The following is a 23,845-nucleotide window of genomic DNA, read 5'->3' as shown; positions in this document are numbered from 1 at the left end:
AAAAAGGTAAATGTGTAAGATGTAAAACCATTTGTACCTTCAGCCACCATTGTAGGAATCACTATAAATTAATAATAATAAAAAATACCAACAGGCTTAAAAGTGACTGATAAATTATATTGAAAAATAATTGTCAGGTGGCACTATTTTGTTTTTGCACCATACTCTTGTCAATGTCCAACTGTCTCCATTTCAGGTTTTATGAGGGATATAGGTACAGGTTGGAACAGTCTGAGGTTTATTAAGGTCAAGCTATATAACACAAGAAAATCGCAGAGCCAGGTTCGAGAAAAAGCCTTAAACTAAAGCAATGCCATATGGGCCATGCATGTAATAGTCAAAAAATACTTTTAGCATGAACTGAGGGGGAAAGAGGACAAAAGAGAGAGAATGCATTATTTAATTCAATATTCTGTGGTACAAAATGTAATAGAATTAGCTGAGATTCCAAAGGCATTAAAAATGAATCTCCACAGTAAAAAAAAAAGTAAGTCATAAAGGTGTCAAAAATCATTTTGAAATTTCCATTTGGAGAAACGTAAGTTTGTTTGGAGAAAAAACAAGAACATAAATCTTGCAGATAACCAAGAAATGGTTTGGACACCACCTCAATAGCAAGTGTAAAACCAAAACCAGTTACCTACAAATTTCTGGTGTCAAAATCCCAACAGAAAAAAATATTTAAAGATTTTACATTTAAATATAATTTGAAAAGGCTCACAGAATCATTAATGTTGTTGCTTAACACCAAAATAATCGAGGACTTGTGATGTGTATGGTCACCATTATGCCATTTATTAATTAATTGTTGAGAACACATTTAAATGCACTTAAAACACATTTCATTTTTCATAAATATTTCATATTAAAGAGAAATATGTCCCACCTTGTGCCTACACAGAAAAGCGTTATAGACTTGCAATGATCTGATGATCAAGAAAGAGAGTAAGGCACAAAATAGAAACCTTATTCATACAGTTTAGTCATGCTATTATACTATATGTCCAAAAGTGTATTAGGAAGCTATATGGAAAGCCACTGTCAGCTAAATGATCCCCATCATCGGTATGGTGTGCATGCTCCAAAAGACAGGTAACATGGAAAAGACTGCAGCTTTGTGAAAGTTTATGACATGACACGCGGAAATCAATCTACAATATTTGGTCTGGAGGCAAGAAAAACCTGCTCTGTGTCTACGGTAAAGTGCATAATGTTTTTCTGTTTTTGTTGTTTTTTGTATGGGGAACCATTCTACGCTAAAGTCTCTGACAGAAAGAGGAAAACTCGGACAATAACTTCACCAAAGGTAAAATCCTTTGGTTTAATCAGATCAATTATTGCCAGCTGTAAATAACAGTCCTGCCAACTCCTCAGTTGAGTCACCCAGATGAAAAATAAAACTGAGCCTGTGGCATACTTAGATTATCCCTGTGCCTATTTACATGCAAACCTGCAGTGCAAGAAGTAACAGACAAATATATATAATATTGTCCTGGAGTATTCTCATTTAAATTCAGCAGGTAAGCATACCATTGTTCAACTATCTTATAGCTTGGGGGGATAAAAACTCTGCTACCTGCCTTTATAAGCCCCTGCAACCAGGAACTGTTGTCATAGGATATGTATTATATATTTCTCTGATTGTCTGTGCGTCATTATGTCGTGATCTGGGTGGAGGACTGGAAGATCGGGGCAGGATGATTAAAAATAGGCACTAAGGTGAAAAGCATAATGCAGGGTGTTAGAAATGGTACAAATCATATCAGGGGAAGACAAATGGAGAAAAAAAAGGGAAAACTAAATAGCAAAAGAGCACGATAAAAGCATAAGGCATACATACTTCCAAATACATGTTTATACAAAAGAATATCATACAATAACATTCAGTATAAATGAACAATGGGATATAAGGAAGCGAGAAAAAATACAATTCTACAATTCACATACTCCTTAGATACTCTTCTAGCCTTTTATTCTGTGTCCCTGTAAACAAATCATTGAAATGATACAAAAATGTCATATAAAAACTTCCACTTTGGGTTACCACGAACCATTTGCATTTGTGTGTCTGCTGCTGTTGTTGTTTGCTGTCAATATCACTGTTGTAAGGCACCGATTCGGTTGTTGCGGACTGACTGCACAAACAAAATGAACCAAAGTGATGAAGCATGACACTCATTGTCCCGTTAGTTTTGTCCATGCATTAACATACAGATCACGCTCGGACTGAAGATTGTCATTTGTCAATGATAGAAGAGTAACTCAGTCTCATTGAGCTGTTTGGTCCCCTAAAGAACATCTGCTGTGAATTATTAAGGCAAGTGTAGTCGTATACTTTGCCCCTGATATCACTTCCCTTTTTTTTTTTTTTTTGTAAATAAAACATTCATCTGTTAAAATGGAGCTTGCCAGTGATTGTCAATGTGAATCTGCAGCAAGTCTTTGACTGAGAAGGGGGTGATGGCGACGATGGTCCAGTGGGAGATCCTGGTCAAAAATGTATTCTTCATCATCTGGATCTCTGGGTTGTTTTTTTTTTGTTTTTTTTGTTGTTGTCCTCTCTTTATGTTGATGATGCTGCTGTTTGAGTGTGTGTTGCTGCTGCAGGAGACATCTGGACGTCTATGCATGAGTATGCACGGATATGCTGGAGAGGTCGTTCCTGATAATCTCGTTAACTGTGGAAACAAAAGAGAGGTGGCAGACTGTTATTAACCGCTCACAATGAATAATAATTAAAATCATTAAAATACTATTTCATACAACATAGAGAGAAGTTGCAGACGTAAGGCAGGTGATAGACTGACCGGCAAGATTCACAGTCGGTTAATGTACTCCAGGGACCCAGGTGCTGTAGTACATTATGGGAAGTGTCGGATTTTGGTGTCATGATGCCCGATAGGAATTAAAGGTAAGGAAATAATGGCTTCTGCTGTTTCAAATCACTGGAATGGACCTCTAATAGATTTTTTTTAAGAATATGCACCACACCCTGCTTTTCTGCCTAACCTGGACTGGGCTTCACTGTGTCTATATCTGGTTTTAAGGCCTTTATTATTTCCCTTTTGTGCTAGTATTTTTATAAATGCATGTGTTAAAACAAATTACCACGTAGAAAATCTGGGGCCAGGTAGGGAAAAATTTGTACTGCCACAGTGGGATAGAGAATTATCAGGGGGATTAATAGGGGCCCTCCAACTCATTTCTGTCCTGGGCCCAGGGGTGGGCATTCTGGGGAGAGAAATGGGGCTAATTAAAAAGTGTCTAATGCGAAGTTTTGTGTTAGTTTTAGTCAGTTAGTTGTGTTATTTTTTAAATTTGGCCTCGATCTGATGAAGTTTAAATGTGGCATTTATTTTTCTTAATCCAGAACACTCAAAACTTTAATTGAAGACAGTGTCGCAGCCTGCAATAAATAATGTCACATGTGGCAAAACTCCATTAAATACTTGGCATAGATATGGGCAAGTTGAAAAATACCGGGTATCAGTGGTCACAATCCAAACATATCAATGTCATTACCATGCTTTAAAACTCATATCGGCCCCATACACCCATCTGTGTTTTGAAGTCATGGTCTTGTCTTTCCTGCACTAGTTCCTGTGCCCGCGCCTTTCCCACAGTCAGGCAGACACAGATCAGTCTCCTGCCTTTATCTGCTCTGTGTTCTTTGGCAAAACAGAGGGAAGTGACTGTGAAGATGGCGAGGACCCTGAGCCCCGTGGCTTAGCGCAAACAAGAAGCTCCTCAGTTTTAGAGCAAGCCGCGATAAAGCGGACTGATTCAGACAGAGAGAGACAGAGTCTGGTGAAACCTCCACACGCAGTGGAGCAGAGACAGGAAGTCCACCCACTCTGAGGTTCAAAGTGGGCACGCAGTTTGTTATCACTAGACACTGTTTGTTGAACGGTGAAGCACTGGCACTATTCAAGACGAAAACATCAGATAGAGAAAACAAGGTTGTTTTTTAATACCCAAACATTTCAATGCTGTCATCTGTATGATGACATATTGACATATTTACAGTTTGGTGCTGATGAAATATGAACAAAGCATGTTTTTTTTTGCTTTTTCATGTACAACAATTGATGTCAGCTGAACTGATGTAAGGGAAATAATGTGTTGAACTAACACACCAGTGTGTAGCTACACTTATTGCCAAGGATGGAAACAAAAATAAAGATGTAAATGAATAAACAGATTGCATTTTTTAAAGAAGTAGGCCACACACCTATAATAACATGCCCTGCTTACTATATCTAGTCAAATACCCACCAACACATGCACACATATGCACACACACACACACAAGCGCACGCACGCACGCACGCACACACACACAGACACACACACACACACACACACACACACACACACACACACACACACACACACACACACACACATGCACACACACACACACACACACACAAACAGGTTGGTTGGGACTCACCTCCTTCAACAGGAGGAACTCCCATTGGAAAAATCCAACCTGTGCCAACACTGCTGGCTGTTTTCGACTCTATTCTGCTCCAGGCTAAACAGGCATTTACACGCCGAGGTTATTTTTAGCTCTGCCATCCCAGGACATAAAGGAAGTGCGAGCACATGTAACAATTAAATGATCAAACTTTAATGTCGCAGCTCGTTTTTTTGTTAGCGGAGGTGAGAAAACAGCTCCAGGAGGGGAAGGGAAAACCCAACGAATGTACTCTTTATTGTTCTCAGAGGGAAAGCAGTGGCTTCCTTTCTTCTTTTCAGTCAAAAAAAAAAAAAAATAGTGACGTCTCCTCCACCCACAGGTTAACTACTGTGTTATTTTGTATTATCAACTAATATTTTCCATCAGTACGTTCAATGATGTTCCATTCTTAAGAAACAGGCGATAAAGAGAAGAAAGGTGAGACACTGGCCCCTGTGTTTTCATCTTTGGCAAAGTGAGAATCTCAGAACAGGATGTGGCCAACTGTTACACCACAAGACAACACCGACAGGCTATTTATAGTTGTTTAATGGGGTAGCTCTTGTCACTATTTAGTTGCAACAACTTCTGGGAAATGAAGAAAATTTTACAGAACAGTAGGTGAAACCTGAATGACGGATAACACACACACACGCACACATGCACACACACACACACACACACACACACACACACACACACAGGTAATGACTTTGAGTATGCAGTATTTTTAATCGAATCAAAAATATTTTTTTTTCATTGAAGTGATTTTTTTTTTTTAATTCTATTTTGACAAGGATCATATTTTTCTTTTGAAGTCAAACTCTTCCACGTGACAGCTCTTTATTTTTGAGTCGGTCTCACCTTCCATGAAGTGACTAGATAACCACAAATATGCAGCACAAGGGAAGGCAGTCAGACATGCTGAGGAACATTTTGTTCAGAGTGGAATTTGGCTCTAAAATTTCAATTGCCTTGCATAATGCGGATGGGCAGGGGTATAAGTACAACATCTCCTCTGCAAACTGGGCCTTGTAAAGCTAGTTTAGAAAGCATGCCAGCTAGTTATTTTCCACATTCATGATCTCTATATGCCATTGTAAAAAAGAATGCTATGTTATGCTACACAATAATGATGCAAGTAATGGGTTTATGGTCAGATATGTACATAAATGAACTCTCAGCCTGGCATCATTCCCAACAGTATTGGAAACTTGTTTTGTTTTTTTTCTTTTTTTTTTCAGTTTCCCAGGTTAATAATGGAAAGCTATTACTGCTGTTACTGGGAGGGTACCCGCTCATGAATAAACAAAAACAGCGGAAAGCTGAGCTCCAAATATTCCCCTGCTGAAAAAAAAAACAAAAAAAAAACAACACGTGCCTTGCTAGTCTGAGTTAAACAGAGTGACATCCTTTATTAGCTGTAGTGTCAGTGCAATCAGTAAACCACAGTCCGGACCTGTCAGGACTCATACTTAGGGCTGGGCGGCTGGGAGATCTATTTCAGGCAGGCAGGCAGGTGTGAGAGTGACACAAAAATATGACTGTGCTTTACTGTCGAGCCAAGTTCAATGCACAATTCAGCTCCTTTGTGAGGGCCTACCAGTGTTTTTTTGCAGTGGCTTACATCTAAACCTCCGTCTCCATTGGGTGTGACTGCTGGCTGAATGAATGTTGACCTCGCTAAAATAATCCGTCTGTATCAAGTGTGAAGGAAAATTATTTCTGCCTGTTAGAACGGGTGGTGAAGTGCTTCCAGTGCACGTGCTGCCCACTGTAGTGCATGCATGAGCAATGCAGGTTAAAATAGGTACAATCGATTATCAGAACAATACAATGTAACACATAAAGTTTGGCAACAATGGGCTCGTCTTTTTTGGTAACTTGACGGCAGCGGAAACAAACTGTTAACACAACACTGACATACAGGAGGAATGTAAATCCAATATTCCTCCGCTTTAGGCTCGGTTTTTTGGGTCTCCACCAACCCAGCTCGGCTGTGACTTTCTAACTTTATCTGAAAAAAGCCAGAAAACTGCATCAAGCTGTTGTTTACAACCTATTGTAGCTGGTCTGTAATGCTTTATACAAAGGATAGACAGACCTCTAAATGTCCATTAGTCCAGCTGTCTCTTGGCTTATCAACAAACAGGAGACAAATAGCCCGATTATCAGACTCAGTTGCTTGTTAGTTTACTCTTCATAATTCAGCCTGACATTGTGTTTATTTTAGCCATTTCCAGAAGAGGGGTTATTTGCCCTAATTAATTATTACTGATTTGACAAATTGGTCCCATTGATGTCAATTTTTCATCTACACAAAAGCAATGATAGTGTATCTATACTGATTTAAGTGGGGGTAGTTTTTTTGTAAGTTCACTTCTAATCCATGTTGCCGCCATTTTTTCTGTCACCATTCATTTCTGGCTTTGGCACAGGAAGATGATGAAAGAAGTTTTTCCAACTGAAAACACTGTCAGTTAGCACATCACCAGCTGTGTGAGTTGCCGCAAAAAAATAAAAAAATAAATGGAAATGTGAGCAGCGACTCACCATAAGATATGATAAGATACAAAAAGTCTGAGTTTTGTATATATAAAAAACATGCAAACTGAAAATAGAAGAAGTTATGCTGCTGCAAATGTGTCTCTTTTTTCTACTCAGTAATCCAAGCATTATGTTTTCATTGGGTTACTCTGAGAGTCCAGCGTAAACCTGACCTGCACTGGGGATTCAGTTAGTATTGTTAGAGGAGAGCGCTGTGCACTGGGGTTCGATAACAGCCGGGCTTCCTCAGAGAACAGAGGATGCCCTGTGGTCTGGTGAGATACAGAAACCTGGAGGCCTGAGAGCTGCTCGGAGGTTCCTGCTGTCGTAACACGATCCCCCTCCTTCCAAATCAGGACTGACTGGCAAAGACCTGGCAGAGAGTGACTTCACCTTCCCCTGGCTTCCCTCAGCTGACTATCCAAAACACGACCTCTGAACTGAAGGTTGTAACGGAGGCTTCCTGCCAGGGACTCCAGTTCTCACTCGGAGTCTCTTGAAACTGAAGAAGCGGAGGGCACCTTCCTGAACTTCTCTCACTTTCACTGCATGAATAAACTGCAGCTGTGTTGGGGTCAATGACCTTCACACTGTAGCAAGGGGGTGTTTCCTCTGCTTACTTGTACCTCCTGGAGTGGCACAATCAGGTTTGTGAGAAAGCGGAGGTAGCTTCCTTCAATTGTGGCACTCAGACTCTCCGCAGCATGAGAGGAAGTTCGTCTGAGTCATAGAAGCTCTTTCATATAAACACAGATAAACACTGGCATCAAGTCTGTGCAGGAGCTCAGAAAGAGTAAAAGGCTGCAAGACGGACTCAAAGTTAAACCTCATCTGAACTTGTGCTTTCATGTGAAATTGATTTGGTGGGGAAGCCAAACTAAAGCTCAAACTTGCTGGAGAGAGACAATTGAATTTCCTGGTACATATTACTTTTGTTTCCCCACTATATCAAATCTTCTCTCAGCCTCAGTAGAAACACTTAATGGACAATTTGCTGCCTCCCACACACGGCTGGACGGAGAGAGACTCCGACACCGTCACTTATCATGTGCTGGTAACCAGCAGCATCACAAATAGGGAGGGGGTCAAAGGTCAGAACACACACGTAAATGTCAGGGAGAGAGAGCGACTGAAAAGAGAAGGAGCGAAATGGAGGGAGACACAATCATTATTCCCATAGATAAACTCAAATGGAAAGAGACAAAGCGTTCCACTAATGCTTCATCATGATAAAGTGCTTCATAAATTCATCGGAGTCTTGCAGGTAGACAGCTTCTAATCCATCGCAGGGATCCCTTTGGGCCTAATGATGTGATGATATGTACAGACAGCATATTTCATCCCCACAGCTAGGCTGATGTGTGAAGCCCTGGGCTTTCCCATGTGGAAATACTTAGTCTCCTCAACTGACAGCGGAGATGGAGGAGAAGAAGAGGAAAAAAAAAAAGAGAAAGAGTGAGAGAGATATAAGGCTGCAGAGCGAGAGTTTGTTTTAAAACAACGCTGAGTTTACACTGAGAGCTGAGGCTTTACAACTGCCCCGCAGCAGCAGCTGTGCGGTGACGCTGCTGCGCCGCGGGCCACAGCCAATCACCTCGCTCACGCTGCTCAGGTGAACCGTGACGCCGTGAAATCTATAATGTAGACGTAGACTTAATGGAAAGAGACAACAATGTGAGAAATAGTTGATGAGCAAGGACATATTTTCCACTGGGGACCGTGGAGACATGCCCCCTCAAAAAAAAATCCTATTTTTGTCTCCCCTTACTTTTCAGTTTGATTTACTCTCTCTAAACAGAATCTCTGTAGAGTCCAGTTTCCAACATCTAGAGGAGAGACGAGACAAGCAGATAAAAATGTTCATATGTTCATCTAAATCTCTTCAATTATTGCTCTTTTCACAGCTCTTAAGCTATAGTAGCAGCAGTGACTGATTAATGGACTTTCTTTCTCTCCTGTTCTACCCTCTGATTGGTGGAAAAATACCTGTAACCTGAGAGAAAGACCTGCAGGGAAAATACTGCAAACACCACTGCATGAAAAATGATTAAATATCTGTTATCAAATAGTCAGAATGCTCCTAGATCAACTCACATGACATCAGATCTATGATGAAATATCAGGTCTCTATTAACATTAACCTTCCCGATATCCGCTTCCATTGTAATTTGTCATTTGCCTCACTGATGTAAATTATATGCATGGAATAGCATTGACACAGTTACTTTTTAATTATCTGTTTATTTATTCGTTTTTTCTTTGAAACCAAACCTACATCCTCGTGTGCTGAGGGAGAAAATGACGAAGGAGAAGAGCTGCGGGACAATGAGACTGATGAGAGCGAGAGGAAATACTGTGTGTTATTGCGTGTTGGTAAAGTTGACAACAACAGTTCAAAAGGAGCCGGAGCAGGGATGCCAACAGAGGAGTGATATGATCCCTCTTTTGGAGAGACCAAGAGAAAAGAAGAAATCAAGTGTGGAGTGTAAACACTAAGTGCTCTGATGTCACTGAAGAGATTTCCAATCAATACGTCTGCTGCTGTTCTTAGACAAGGGCTCCTTGCTCGGTTGGATAAGAGAGCTGTAGCAGCCTTGAGAAATAATGATGACATATTCTCTGAGCCTCATGTGGAGAGACAAAGTGGAGCGGGGCTCTAATCTTCACCTGTGAGTCTCTGATGTGCCTCGCTCTTCAGACGACATGCTTTATGGCTCTCTGTAGTCAGATGAATCTGACATGTTACCAAACCAAATGACCCGGCCCAGGAGAGTTCAGCCGTCTGCTTATGGTCCACATTAACTTTAACTAAAAATGTTGTGCTCCAGGCATGAGAACGATTAAACTACACCATCCCAAATTAGAAATCTAAAGCCAACAACTTTCAACGAGAACACCACCACTCATGTGCTTATTTTGGCGACGGCGGTGCGTAACCTCTGTCTTTGATCTTGCGTGGTGTGCTGGGCCTCTCCCTATCTCACCTCGCTCTGTCTCTCTTTGTGAGCCTGCCACTTCCCTCTCCTCCTCCTCCTCTCATTTCCTCCTGGGCCCAGGAGGCCGCGGGTGTGCTCGCTCGAGGTCGGTCCCCGGGGAGGATGAGGGGGAGGTGTTTACATGGTTGGAGCTGCTCTCCAGTGCCCTCATCACTGACTTCTCTGAAATCATCACGCAACTTGGCCAGACTGCATTGTAAATGATAACAAAATAAAAGTGTAGATTGTAAGAGTGTTTTGAATAGACTGTCAGCTCTAATGTTTAGAATGTGAACATAGAAAATTAATTATACTTAAAACTGCCAGCGTGCATACAAAAATCTCTTTTTCAGTGCACTGATGTACAATATTGTCTCACAATGCAGTGCATTCTGGGAATAAAGGCTGGACAGCAGTAAAAAACGCAGGTAGTGCTTCTAATTTTTCAAATTCACATGAACTACTTGAAACATTGCTTTCTTATCTAAAACTGGTAAAATGTAACCCTACAAGTTTAATACAGCGGCTGCCAATGAAATACTAATTATCAGTGTCATACTTGTGACCTATAGTTACATGGTTGATGAGCGGCTCAACCATATTTTTGTCTTTCCTTTGCAGATTGTTTCATTTAATGATTTTTAAAGTAAGAAATATTTATATTTATGTATTTTTTTGTTTGATAGACTTATCATCTTGTGAATCCCCAGACTTATATATGGGGCCCATTGTGGGGTTTGACCACCAGGTTAGGAACCACTGATCTAATATACTAACTGCAATAGGTTCCCTCGCACATAAACATTTAGTGTGTACTTTTTCAACATAAAAAAACTAAACAAAACAAACGGATGCTGACCACACTTTAACTGACAAATGATGTCGAACAGTGCAGATGCTGAATGCAGCACCACAACGGGACTTTCAGCTGTGTTGATTACACAGTTCAGTTTGATTGCGTTGAGTTGTAAAGTATTTGTTTAGCTGCAGTGGAAAATACCACAACAGAACTCGACAATCAGAATGTTTATCGAAAGCAAACATAAAAGTAAGAAGCTAAAGAGCTTCTGACACAAAGTGCGTATAGATGATTGAAGACTGTGAGAAATCAAAAGCTCAGTTTCACACGACTAGTGAAGCGTAACCGCGTGAAGCAAACACCAGAGTCAGAAAAAATTCACCAAACTGAGTGAAACACACACGTCTTTGTGATGGAGATACGAAAGGAGACAGATTAAAACTTTTTGCATGGCTCATTACCAGTGGCTTTATGGTAAAATAACTCAGCCATCTGATAAACTCGCAGTGATTGATTCAGAATTAGAAACGTATGCTTGTGCCGAAGCTGATGCAGACGGGCTCGAGATTTCCCTGGTTTTAAAAATGGCACACAGTGAAAAAAAAAATATGAGCATATTGAAACAATCATACTTCATTGGGTTGCAGCCGTCTGAGTGAGAATTTGGCCGTGCACCTGCACATAATACGATTTATAACTGCATTTGTATTGTGCTTCTTAAATCACCTGTTGACTGTCAGTCGTAATGTGGGATTTCAGAATTGTTTTCTTTTATTTATATATCGAGAAACTATGTTCTCCGTGTCCAAAAGGGCTTAGATCAGTGCAAGCTTTATTGTGAACTATCCATCACGGATAGATGGCTCAGAGAGGCTCCTTCCTGTTTTTTAGTGTGCGTGTCTGCTTGTGTGTATCAGCACATCATGGCCTTTGGTTAACCTGTCTGTTTTGCCATCCATGAAAAAACACTGGTTTTGCTCTCTGTCCTCCGCTAGTAAAAGTTTTGTGCTGCAAGGATGCAAAAGCTGCTCATTTGATCGGTCTGCTGTTTCAAATGAAATTGGTTCAGTTTGGTGTAAGGAGGAACCAGGCCTCTGGGGGACTTTCAGACTTTTTTTCACAACAGCACGTTGGACACTTCAGAACTCTTGCTCAAACTGGCAATCCTAGTCTCTTATAGGTTGTTTTACAGGTTTGGAAAGCATGCTCCGATGAAAGTAACATTTCCACTGATCTAGCCTCTTGGAGAGCCTGACAGAGGGGTTTTGCAGGCTCCATCCTAAAGTCACAGAAAAGGCACTGAATAGTACACTAAAAGTAACTAAATCCTTAAAAGCTCCCGCTGCACACAAGAACACGGCCTCTCCCTTTTCAAACATCCCTGCTGAGCTCTAGCGACTCGACTCCGTGCTGAAGCTGAGTGCGATATGATCAGCACTCTGTCTGCTGACCCTGAGAGAGCGAGCTGCCCTACAACTTTAAATCCTCAACGCCTGCGGGGATTCAAAGACACCGAGGAGGAAGGAGGTCGCCTCGGGGCACATGGCGGACTTATTCCACACGGACCAGTCTGGAGACAGGAGAGAGGGGAGGACTTGGCAAATGCGCCATTCCTTTCCAGCACCCTCCATTTGATTTTCAGAGTCAAAGGTGAAGACGGCGACATTTTTCTGTCACCTGTACATCACAGCATATCACACCACATTCTCACCTGCTTCTGTTTGTGCTCTCTCAGATTTAATAGTTGCTGGGGCTTAGGGAGGGAACTTAAATGCCTTAACAGAAACAAGAGCCTGCTATTTTACTCTATCATGCAGTAAATCTAACTGATTTCATTAAATTGTACGTGACATTTTCATTCACGCAGTGTTTAGGAGCCAAGCTTTCCAACTCAGACTCGGTGCAGACTTGACATCTCTGATTTACAACATAAGCGTAAAGAATTGTCTTCTCTTCTATTTATGCTTCTTCTAGGCCCCAATGGATGGGGGAAGATGAACAGCTTAAAAAAAAAAAAAAAGTAAGTTGTTGATTTCAGGGCAGAAAAGCAAGATAACCATCTTCTAATAAGACACTCTTCGTGAAGTGTTTACATTATGTAATTAATGACAATATTAATGCTTAATACATTATTTACAAATGCTTTTTGAGCACGTATAAGTTAATTTTATGAACCAAACTTAATTAACGATGCATACCTTATCTATGAAGCATTAGTAAATGATTCATAAAGAATTCACAATACTATTAGTTACAACATATAAACACATTATAAAGGGCGTTAATAATCAGTATATTTACACTTAATAAATGGGTTATAGCACAGTATAATGTACTTGTAAGCAGATTGCTTTAAGCTGGATCTCTTTATCACTGGCTGAAATTTGTTTAATTAAGAAAAAGTTTAAGAGTAAGTATAAGATTTCATCAATAAATGTATGCCACCAATATCTATGATAACTGAATACTTTTATAATTCATACTTATATAAAATGTGATGCCTGAAGATGACATCATTATACTGAAACTCATTATACTGTGAATCTTAAAATATCTGATTGGTGGACTTTAGTTGTTGACATACATTGGATACATTAATTAATCCCTGAAATGTCCTTATATCTGCTTACAACTATATCAAAGTATCCTATAAACAATATATTATGTGTTAATTTTCTACTTTAAAATGCTTATTAAGGGACATGGGTGTGGGGTTTGAAGGCACTGGTTTATATAAAGTGTTATACTATTATCTTAAATTCTTATATAATATATGCATTCTAATAATATATCCTAAATTAATTTGAAAAGCTCATGATACATGAGCATTTGAAAGCAGGGATATTTCAGTGCTAAATGCAGCTAAACAATAAACCATCTCGGTTTTTCTTGAGCTACAGACCTTAATGTAGAAGTTTGTGCACTGCTTAAGACCCTCATCATTTCTTTCCTCAGTGCTGCTCACACTGTACAAAAGGCTTACCGAGTGTGAGGGGATCTCTCTATTTGTTAGCATGTTGTTTTGAGAGGAATTTGAGCTCAGCTGAGGACAATCGAGAGAGTCAGGGGACCCGTTGAGGCTTATAACTGCGATGGGTCATATGTCAACAGTAGGACACTTACAGTTCAGTGGTTATGATCATTCCCTCCCCAGAAGTAAACCCATTCACCAACTGCGTGGTAAGTCTCTGCACTGCAAGCGGCCACTGGTGGGAGAGGAAGAACATGTGATCTTTAACTTCAGTGGTGTTTATCTTCCTTTGACTTTTAGTGTTTTGGTTTTAACAGCTTTAGCTACAAAAGGAGTGTGTGTGTGTGTATATGCATGTGTGTGTGTATGTGTGTGTGAAGAACAGGGGCAATGGGAGAAGCTGCCAGGGAAAATCACCAAGATTGCATGCTACTTTCTTCCACCTCACATTTTCCCCTCTTTCTCTTGGTCTGTCTGTCTCTCTGTGTCTCTGTCTCCTTTATTTCTATGGCTGACCTGCTTCTTCTCATGCTCGCTGAATATTCCTGGATGTGAGGACATGATGAGAATCTCCTGACCCCAAAATCTCAAAACCCTAAAGTACATCTCGTGACTTATGTCCCTCCATTTTAGCTTCATGAGCGATGAGACCAGATATCATGCTTAAAAAAATGAACAAAGTGTGGCGAGACAGCAGTGGATTATGAACGGCAGAATTATATAATCTTTTCAGACAGATTGATTATTTTGACAGTTGCATTTCATGTTAACCTGTCTGTGTTTAGAATGATTTGTCAATGGACTATACGACTGAAACAGGGCACATGTGCATTTGGTTTACAGTCTTGTGGCAGTTTGTACTGGGATTCTCACTCTTTCAAAGTTTATATCTGCATCTTTATTTCATTCTCTCTTATACTTTCCATCTTCATGCCTCCTCCTCCTCCTCCTCCTCCTCTTGTTTTCTCTTCATGATTATCTCTTCCACCCTCTTCTTTCTGAGGTATCTGTGCATGGAGGAGACGACAAAATCTGCCAAGAGTTGCAAAACCCAAAGGCTTTCCCCATCCCTCCCGGCTGGATCAGACCTCTCTGTTGACATCCGTCGCTACAGGATACTATTTCACTGAGCTAACAAATTTCAGATGGGGAGCTGTTATTAAGTGGTCTGGGACGGAGGCCTACTCCTGTTTACTGATGCCGCAGGTATTTACATCCCCTAAATACCAACCAGAAACATTGCAACTGCTAGGGACAAGCATCTGAGTGTGGTTATTCTGTTCAGATGAGAGGATCCCATCTGTGAACCACGTTCAACTGTCTGTGGCTGGACTTAAGGGTCCTTGAGCGAGACCCTGTGAGCTCCAGGCTCGCTGTCCCGAAGCTTATCCTGATCTCTGACCTCCCTGTGCGCAAGTCAACAAACAAAAATGTGTCTTTCGGCAAATCAGTTGTGCTTGTTTGGTGTTTTGTGTGTGTCTCGTCTTCATGAGTTTTCCATGTGCTCATATTTTCAATGCCAGCAGGAAATATCCAAGATTCAAAGCAAATTTATGGTTTCTGTGACTGTGCAGCGTTTGCGGTGTGCGCAGCAAGCTCAGTTATCTCCACAGAGGAACGGTGTTTTATGGTAAATGCAGTGCTGGTGTAATGTTTGTGGAGATTACATTATGTTCTTTAAATCACAAACAAACCAACATAGAAACCGCCGACCAATCAAAACCTCTGAAATGAGGCCTGCACTTGCCACAACAACTTTTTGAACCTTACGGACACTGGATGCTGAAAACAGTTTTAATTAACCTTTAAAATGAGAAAAATGAAGCCAGACATTAAACCGGTAAGAGGCTGAATCAAAGCTTGAATACAACCTTCACCAAAGGACAGATAACGACCTCGCAGCCTCACGGGGGGAAGGAGACCCGCTCACTGATCATCCAGTCAAGAGCTGTCAACCGCGCTGACATTTGTCATATTATGATTAGGTAATGAGAGTGTCTGGTATGAGGTGACTGCTCCATGATCACAGATACACACAGGAAGATCCCAGCCAAGCCACAGGCTATGTCTGAGTCCTGACCCGCTGTGATCTGTGCGGCTCGGTGGCTTTTCGACGCGCGTTTCCTAAACCTCAGAATGTGAGCCACATAAACCGAGCCTCTAAATGGCTGTGTCAGGAGAAACTGTAAGAAATACATGACGTATGATGAACTGAAGGGATATAGCCTTAATGAATAGACTCTGTGCTGCACCTTGTGGCTTTACGCTGCTATATTTGATTGTATACTTTGTTCAAATCCATTTTTGCTGCTGATGCCAGGTAACTGACTGCCATAAAAAGTCCACATGGTGTTTCCATCTTTTTACACAGCTTGGAACGATGGAAGAAAATAAGACATAAATCTTTACAGTAGCAAAATCTGCGTCACACATCTCTGACATTTGGGCAAAATAAACACGAAACCCATTCAGGGTCCGAATCAAAGTCTCCCATCTAAATGTGCGCGTGTATCAGATCCCAGACACAAAAGAAACCCAATTTGTTTAGATAATTTAGCTGCAGTTTTGCAGCAGACACATTCTTTCTCAGTGACTGTGGATATTATGACAGAGCGACTGAAACCAGACCAGATCCTCTGGCTAAGCTTCCAGGGTTTGGGGTGTACACACACACACACACACACACACACACACACACACACACACACACACACACACACACACACAGACACACACAGACGCGCACGTATAAAAGCCAGCACATTGCGGTAATGAATGGATTGAATTCTTACAGATTCATCTTGCTGCACTTATCAAAACTAATAATATTCCCAACGGTTTTAGAAAGAGCTTAAAATCAAAGCGCTAATACGGTGACCCCATTGCCACTGTCATATGTAACCACTTAGATCCAATTATTTGCTAAACTGCAAGCAATCTTGGACAATAGTGTCTATAATTGAGTGGGTTTCATAATATGTGATATATAAAAAAAGAAAAAATCTGATCACAACCAGGAATCTAAAGGCTCTTATGTTCCGCCAAGAGGACAGAGATAAAAGAGATGTAAGAAGAAACAGAGGGCGCTAAGGTAATCCAGAGAACTTCCACTCAACTACAAAGGTATTCTTCTTCTATGGCGAAGACGCCGCCGTATTCTCTGGCTTCCATTACTCCACTTGCACTGTTACTTCCGTACTTTATATCACAAATGTGTTTAAGCAGACTGTTATCTACTTTACAAGAGTGACTTCAACTTTCCAACTGAGTGCTGCTACAGAGTATAAAGATTTTTTTTTTTTTTTTTTAACCACCAGTTTTGGCTATGCTCTTCTTTTCCAACATTATACGACTACAACTAACAAGTTTACAAGATCAGGCATGAAATTTATGTCTCTTTATAAGCTAATTGATCAATTAATATCATACACAACCTCTACCATGACTGGAACTACATATATCTTCATATTTACCTCAGAGCACACTCCTTCATCTGCTTGGTACAGTCAGTAATATCTGATAACAGGTAACAGGAGTCACAGCTGTTGCAATTTGCCCAGTCAAAGTAATGTTATTTGATCGTAATGAGAAGAAATTGAATCAAATCCATTGCTGATCCCAAAAGTGCAGTTGTTGATCCATAGCTTAGGTGGTCTCAGGCCAAACCATGAGTGCAGCCACCTATTCATTTTTCCTGTGACTATAAACCTTCTCCAGCATCCCAAACTTTTACCTCTCCATATCACGGGCTACCAGGAAAACAGGATTCCTAATATGAGAAGGCAGCAATAACAACAATAGTAAAAAAAATCCACATCCTCTTTGTAGTCATAAATAATAAAAAAGCCATCACCCTTCTTCTTGTACAATGTCAATATCACTATGTCTAAAAGGAGACTACGTTCTTGGCATTGCACTTAACCACAAGACAGCCTTTCTTTCTGTGCACTATTAGCTGGGGCTTGACCTGCTCCCCGAAGGCCACAGTGTCAGAGGTGGAGTGTTGTGAAAGCACAAGCTGCCGCTGGCTCTTACAGCGCTTCCACACCCAGCTGACCCCACCGACTGAAAGACACACACACACGCACGCACACAAATGCATACCATCGAAACATACAGGAGCAGCTCTGCTTTAGTGAGTCCCATTAGACATTTCAACCTCTACTTTAATGAACCCCCCCCTCCCCCCCCCCTCCTCTAAATCCTCTCTCTGTTCTGCCCACCCCCTCCCGATCCCAGAGCCAACCTTGCGGCACACTCCAATGTTAGCGACTCAGCATGTTTTCAGCGCGGTGCGGACGCGCTCTCAATCATCATTAGGGGTTTTGCGGAGTCCTGGGGTCTGGGCAACTTGCCAGCATGTGTAAAAGTTTCCATGAGGAAAGCCTTGAGTTGCCTTCAGAAGCATCGGTGGTGGACGGAGATCTTCACGAAGGCTAGAGTGCCTTTTTTGTTGCTGGAGGGAGGGCAGGAGGAATGGAAGAACCAACAACAATTCTGTTTTCAGTTTGAGAAAACAAGCCTGGGAGAGTTTCAAATGCGCAAAACCTTGAATTGAGGAGGAAACAATCACAAGGAAAACTGCTCTGTAACACGGGGCAATCAGAGCACATATGTCAAATGTCAGAAATCGGCAGAGGCACTCTGAGCACTCTGTGTTTTTCTTATTTTGGGGAATAAGGGCCCTCTGTTTCCCAGAGAGGCAGCTGGTAGAAATCTAGTGCTCTGATTAGCACTAGTTCCTTTGCTGTGCGCTGCATTCAGCTGCATTGCATGATATCACCCATCACAGCGGCAGCTAATGAGACAGGACACACGGCAGCCGCCTCACAGGACCAAACGCCTAGCCCTGCCAGCACACCACTTCTGCTCTACACACACACACACACACACACACACACACACACACACACACACACACGCGCACACACATGTCCACTGCAAAATACCTATAAACAGCAGGAACAGACTTACAAGTGAAGGGTTTTTGACGCTTAAAGTGGACTACAGTTTCCAAAAATTGTGTGAGAAAGTGTGTGTGTGTGTTTTTCTGTGTGTAGATGGACGTGAGCCACGGGTTGTTGGAGACAAGAGGGGGTATGATATCACCAGAACTGCTCCTTCAGACTTGTGACAAAGCATGCCGTCATCGTAGCATTTCTTTTTTTGGCTTAATTAGCGCGGCTAACAAGGCAAACGTAAATGCTTTTCATAAATTCTATTGTTACATGCGCTGATGTCATTTGAATGGCGTTTTCGCTCACAGTCATGTGCCTTGTAAAGCACAGATAGTGGGGCTGTGAGTAAGTACGAAATGTCTGAAAAACGTTGGTTTTATGGTGAGCCCCGCCATGCGTTGTTTATAACAGTGAGTCAACAATACAGCGAGTCTTCCAGCAGTGTTGGGCGTTTCTTCCTCTTCATGCTTTCTTACCCTCGCTGATGTTGCTTCGCTTACAGGAGTGAGAAGGGAGACCGAGGCAGGTGAGAGCTGCTCCGACGTACAATTGACTGACAACTGGAGTCTTCCTGTAAAACCTCACTGCAGACCACCAGAATCATCACCTCATGTCTCGCCTTGTAGATAGTAAGTTTCTATCACAGTAGAGGGAAGAGTTTAGCAGATTACAGCGGAGACTATGTATGGCAGTCAGGGGGGTTTACATCCCAGACTCCTTGCATACTAACCAAGCTCCTTGCGGTACAGTAGCTCACCGTTGATAAGTTGAGTGATTTCTCAGGGGCTGCGTAAAAATTGGGCCTGGCCAGAGAGACACATTTCCTCTGGCTGATGAGAGCCGGAGGCCTCAGTGTTCGAGCGTGGGAGGCACTCCACTCTTGGGGAAGATCAAGTGTGCTCCCACAGACTCCAAATCACCGGCCCCCAATTGCTGGGGAGGAACGCTACTCTACATGGCTGGCGTTAAATCACTGCTGCTGTGGTGAGGTCATCCGCTTGTCTTCCTTCTCTAATGGAGCGCTCAGCTCGCTAACGTACGGCGGTAATGCGTGTGGACGGGGAGCGGGACGCCCTGTGAGCTGCTTTCCAATCTTATTTATTTTAGCTTAGAGCTCATTTGAGGGGTCTGAGATAGGGCCGGGCCCCGGGAGCAGCAGATGCCTTTGCAGTATGCTGTTACCACCGCACACTTACCAGGAGTCCAGGAGCTCACCACAGATGCTTGTGCAGACGTTAGGTGATGCAAAACGGCAGCACAGGGCTGCTCCGCTGTCCTCGGTCAATCAATACACATTCCTGTGCGTCCCTAATGCAACTGTAATCACTGGCTGAATACATTTGGCCACAGCGCTGGAGGAGGATTGAGCCTGCTAAAGTGACAGTGGATGGAGTAGTGGGGAAGACAAACAAGGTTACATGATTTCACCCTCAGCACTGCTATGTACATTTGCTGTATCTTCATGGAGTTGGTGTAAAAGGACCTCTGGCCAACCTTACTGCAAAACGCCAAGTACAGCTACAGTTTCGCTTTATTCAATTAATGCTGAAATTAAAGCCTCTGCCTGCCCAAACTATTACAAAGTTCAAATCAGAACCTGTTTTCCAGATCAGAATTTCCAGAGCATCTGGCATCGCATTGAACTCAAGAACAGGAGACAAGAAAAAAGAAAATTAAAAAAAAAAAAAAAAAAGGAAAGAGGAAAGAAAAAGCTGAAAATCAGTTTATAGAGCTGATAACAGACAAGACACCCTCCCTTGTCTTTGTATTGTGTGTTTATGAGGTGAGGACTAATGGGACTCATCAGGGCTGACAGATATGCTGACAACTGCATTTCAACTCAATTACAGTTCCACAGCAAAACTCCCCTGGTCCCCTCATGCCTATCACCCCTCTACTCCCAGAGCTGTTGAGTGAAGTGTGCACACACTCATGCATGAACACAAGCACACACACACAAACTCACACACTCACACACACACAACATCAGTTTACTGAACAAAAGGTGCACAGGAAGGGTAATATTCCTGAGTTCAATGTTGAGTTGTCTACCTCCCCACCTCTATTAGGATGCAGGGGGATTTTAACATTTCAAACTGGCCCGATGCCATTGCTGTGCTCTATGAATATATATCATAACAACAAGTGGAGCCTCTGCTAACACAGATAACAGGTTGGCGACCTGAGAGACATAATGTGAGATGGACACAGGAGGCAGTAAACCCGACCATATGGTCCCTTGGGTGTGACTGGTTTCATTGCCAGAGGGAGACCAGTGACCCCACAGTCTCCCCTGATGACGACAGCCACATGGTGTCGGCTCTGTGGGGAAAAGACGGGAAAACAAAGCCTCTGCCTCCTGCATCCCAGCATCCCTCCCAGAAATATGAGGGGGGGGAAAAAATGGCTCGGTTCAGGAAACCCCTACCCATTGTTTTGCTTCCTTCATTAGTCGTTGTGTCAACAGTTTGGCTGGCCACGCGTGTGCCACTGTTTTTGTTCTGCTGCACCCCGGCTGACCTCAGTGCTCTGATGTTTTGACAGATTGTTTCAGAATCCCATCAAGGCAATTTACTGTTTTAAAGTAAAGCGGCCACTTGGACAACATAAGCTGGAACGCGCGTTACACCAAAAGTAAATAAATTGCCGCGTCTAAAATTAAACAAATGTGACGTAAATCTGCAAGCAGGATTTCATCAGGAAATACTGAGAGGTGCAGCGGGGTGCGGCTGTGTGTGAGGGCCAGGAGATAAGCTAAAGGTGTTAAATAAATGTGATGTGCTACGTAAACAGCCGTTTTTTTTGGCATGGACATTGAGCTCATATAGAGAAGCTTTCATCTAGAAAAACAAAATGCCTCTCTTTGGTCAAATAATTACCAAGTGGAAACTTGCAAGCAATGTGTGCACACCTTGTTTCTGGTAACTTACCATCATCTAAGTACATCTGGTCCAGTTCCTGTGGCTCCTGTTTGACGGTGATGGCCATCGAAGGGGGGCTGGCGTCCTCAGGTAGCAGGCTGGGTGGGCTCCCTCCGGCCTGGGCTGAGCTGGCTGCTGCCTGAACCTGACTGGGGCTGTAGGCCTGAACGAACGGGCTCTCTGCAGTCCCACCGGGAGTGGAAGGGTGGGACACTGGGGAGGACGAGGGGCTGCTGTTGGCATAGATAGGGTGGTAACCGTGGGGTCCTGGGCTGTTGAGGTGGCTGGGACTGCCCTGGGAATGGAGCATCCCTAGGCAAGAGTTGTGGTCTGGCGAGGCTGGGTGGGCGAGGTTAGGGCGGCCAGGGGTCTCCTGGATGGGGGGCACAACAGAGCCTGGCGGTGCTGCATGGGTGGGGCTGCTGGGGAGGCACTTGCTGTATGCCACGGGGGATAGGTCATGCAGGGTGGGGCTGGAGCTGGGAGACGACGATGGAATGGCAGCATGGCGAGGCGGGCAGGGAGGGTAGGCACCGACCAGGCAGGCATCAGGATCGGCTACAGGCATGATGGGAGTGAGCCTTGGCTGGCTGTAGTAGGGCTTTGAATGCATGGACAGCCCTGCAGTCACCAGAGAATCATATTCATCACTGGGTTCTGTCTTTATTACTGGCACTGGGGGGGGAAAAAAGTAGAAAGAAAGGTGGAGATATTAAAAAAACGTGCTGGGGATCCACGTGGCGCAATGAGTGCACGAGCAAGGCTGAGTGAAGCAGTGAGCAGGCACAATTGTGGCCACACTACCCTCCATAATCCAAACAAACAACCACCAGTGGATATGGGCTCAGTGTCAACTTGGCCAAGTCCTCTAACAGAGAAACCCTCACGTCTTCCACCCGCCACCCCTCTTTACCACACAATGAAAAAAAAAGGAAAAGAATAGGGGGGGAAAGAAAAATGGATGAGTCATCAGTGTGGAAAGCCACAGCTGGCTCTAATAATGAATAAGACCTATTTTCTTTGGACTGTCCTCCAGCTCTGATATCCAATAAAAGACTACTTTAAAACACTGGGCTGCTGCTGCTGTTGCCGCTGCTGCTGCTGCTGCTGGTCGCGTAGCCCGGGACCCCTAGGTTTCCTCCGCACTCAAGGAGTAATTGTTTCTCTCAGGACCAAGAGACAGGAGGAGAGAGAGAGAGAGAAAAAAAGGAGATGATTTGATTTTGATTAGGCCGCCTGAGCTCCTTAAGAGGCTATAGAGCTGTGCCTGTGGTTTGAGGAGCTTTAGGCCTCAGCTAACGCAGGAGTGTGACCCCACTTGATCATCCCGCCTTCTCTCCTCTAATTTCTAACACAGCAGAGAGCATCTGCGCCGCTTCGTGATTAGTTCATGCTTCCTGTTCACTGTCAAGAGGAGTTAGTTATTGAAAACAAGGTGGGTTTTCTATTAACCGAAAATTTCTGTCTCAGTCTGTAACACGTTCACGAACTGAAATGTGTTGAGGGATGGGGTGGGATCCACATTAACAAGCTCACTGTTGTTATTATATAAGTACATATGCACAGACTGTGCCAGCACAAAACTAATAGGGCAGTGTTAAGATACCCAGATGCATAGCAAAGGCTTCTGAGTCACAATGGACACACTGTTTCTATTTCTACACATTGTTAAAATGTGTTAATGGGTGTGGTGAGCGTTTGATGCCAACCATTAAGAGTTTTTGGCTAAACTTGCTCCGAGTGACATTTATTCAAAGGCATACAGATGTCAATATGAATAAGATGCCTGTGTAAACTGTGTGTTTGAATTCAAACACAGCAGAACCTTTGAGTGATAGCAAAAAGCAAAGGTTGCAAAATGAAATGTGTGAAGCATGAGTGTGTCATATGAAAAACAGGCTGTTTTTCAATGTGTTATTATTTTTGTGGGAGCTGGATTTGAAAAGACATTAATCGCGCCTGCGGCCTCCGGGGTGCTGAGCTGCGGTGCGGTGATAATGCAGCAGGGAGCACATTTACGTCAGCCCTGTCTGCTTTCAGAGCCCAGAGACCAAGCCAGGTGTCTGGGGGAGCATCGTAAGGCGAGTCCCATGATACACAGGCCTCCTCTTCGCAGCCTGGGGAATAACAAGCAGGTCACATGGTGCGCACCACATCCACAGACGTTTCCTTCCAGTGATTCGCTCTCTCTTCACTGCCTTCTCTGTAGTAT

The 23,845-nt window shown here is 42.9% G+C and overlaps 1 protein-coding gene across 3 annotated transcripts in view; it reads right to left on the bottom strand.

Moving 5' to 3' along the window:
• Positions 1 to 770: 770 nt before the first annotated feature.
• LOC130172850 (nuclear factor of activated T-cells, cytoplasmic 1-like) overlaps positions 771 to 23,845 on the bottom strand; it is a 61,426-nt gene continuing 38,351 nt past the window's right edge. For 2 of the 3 annotated variants that reach the window (XM_056381796.1, XM_056381797.1), the window contains exons 9-10: positions 21,643 to 22,308; positions 771 to 2,678 (exon numbers count right to left, since the gene is read on the bottom strand). In XM_056381796.1, coding sequence (XP_056237771.1) covers positions 2,623 to 2,678; positions 21,643 to 22,308 — 722 coding nt within the window. In that variant the 3' untranslated portion in view covers positions 771 to 2,622. The remainder of the gene's footprint in view (positions 2,679 to 21,642; positions 22,309 to 23,845) is intronic. The other variant, XM_056381798.1, reaches the window with a different exon arrangement.

This window comes from Seriola aureovittata, chromosome 7 (genome assembly GCF_021018895.1).
Source record: "Seriola aureovittata isolate HTS-2021-v1 ecotype China chromosome 7, ASM2101889v1, whole genome shotgun sequence".
Classification (NCBI taxonomy): Eukaryota; Metazoa; Chordata; class Actinopteri; order Carangiformes; family Carangidae; genus Seriola; species Seriola aureovittata.
The sequence above is the reverse complement of the archived record's forward strand: the minus strand, read 5'-3'. Positions and strand labels throughout refer to the sequence as shown.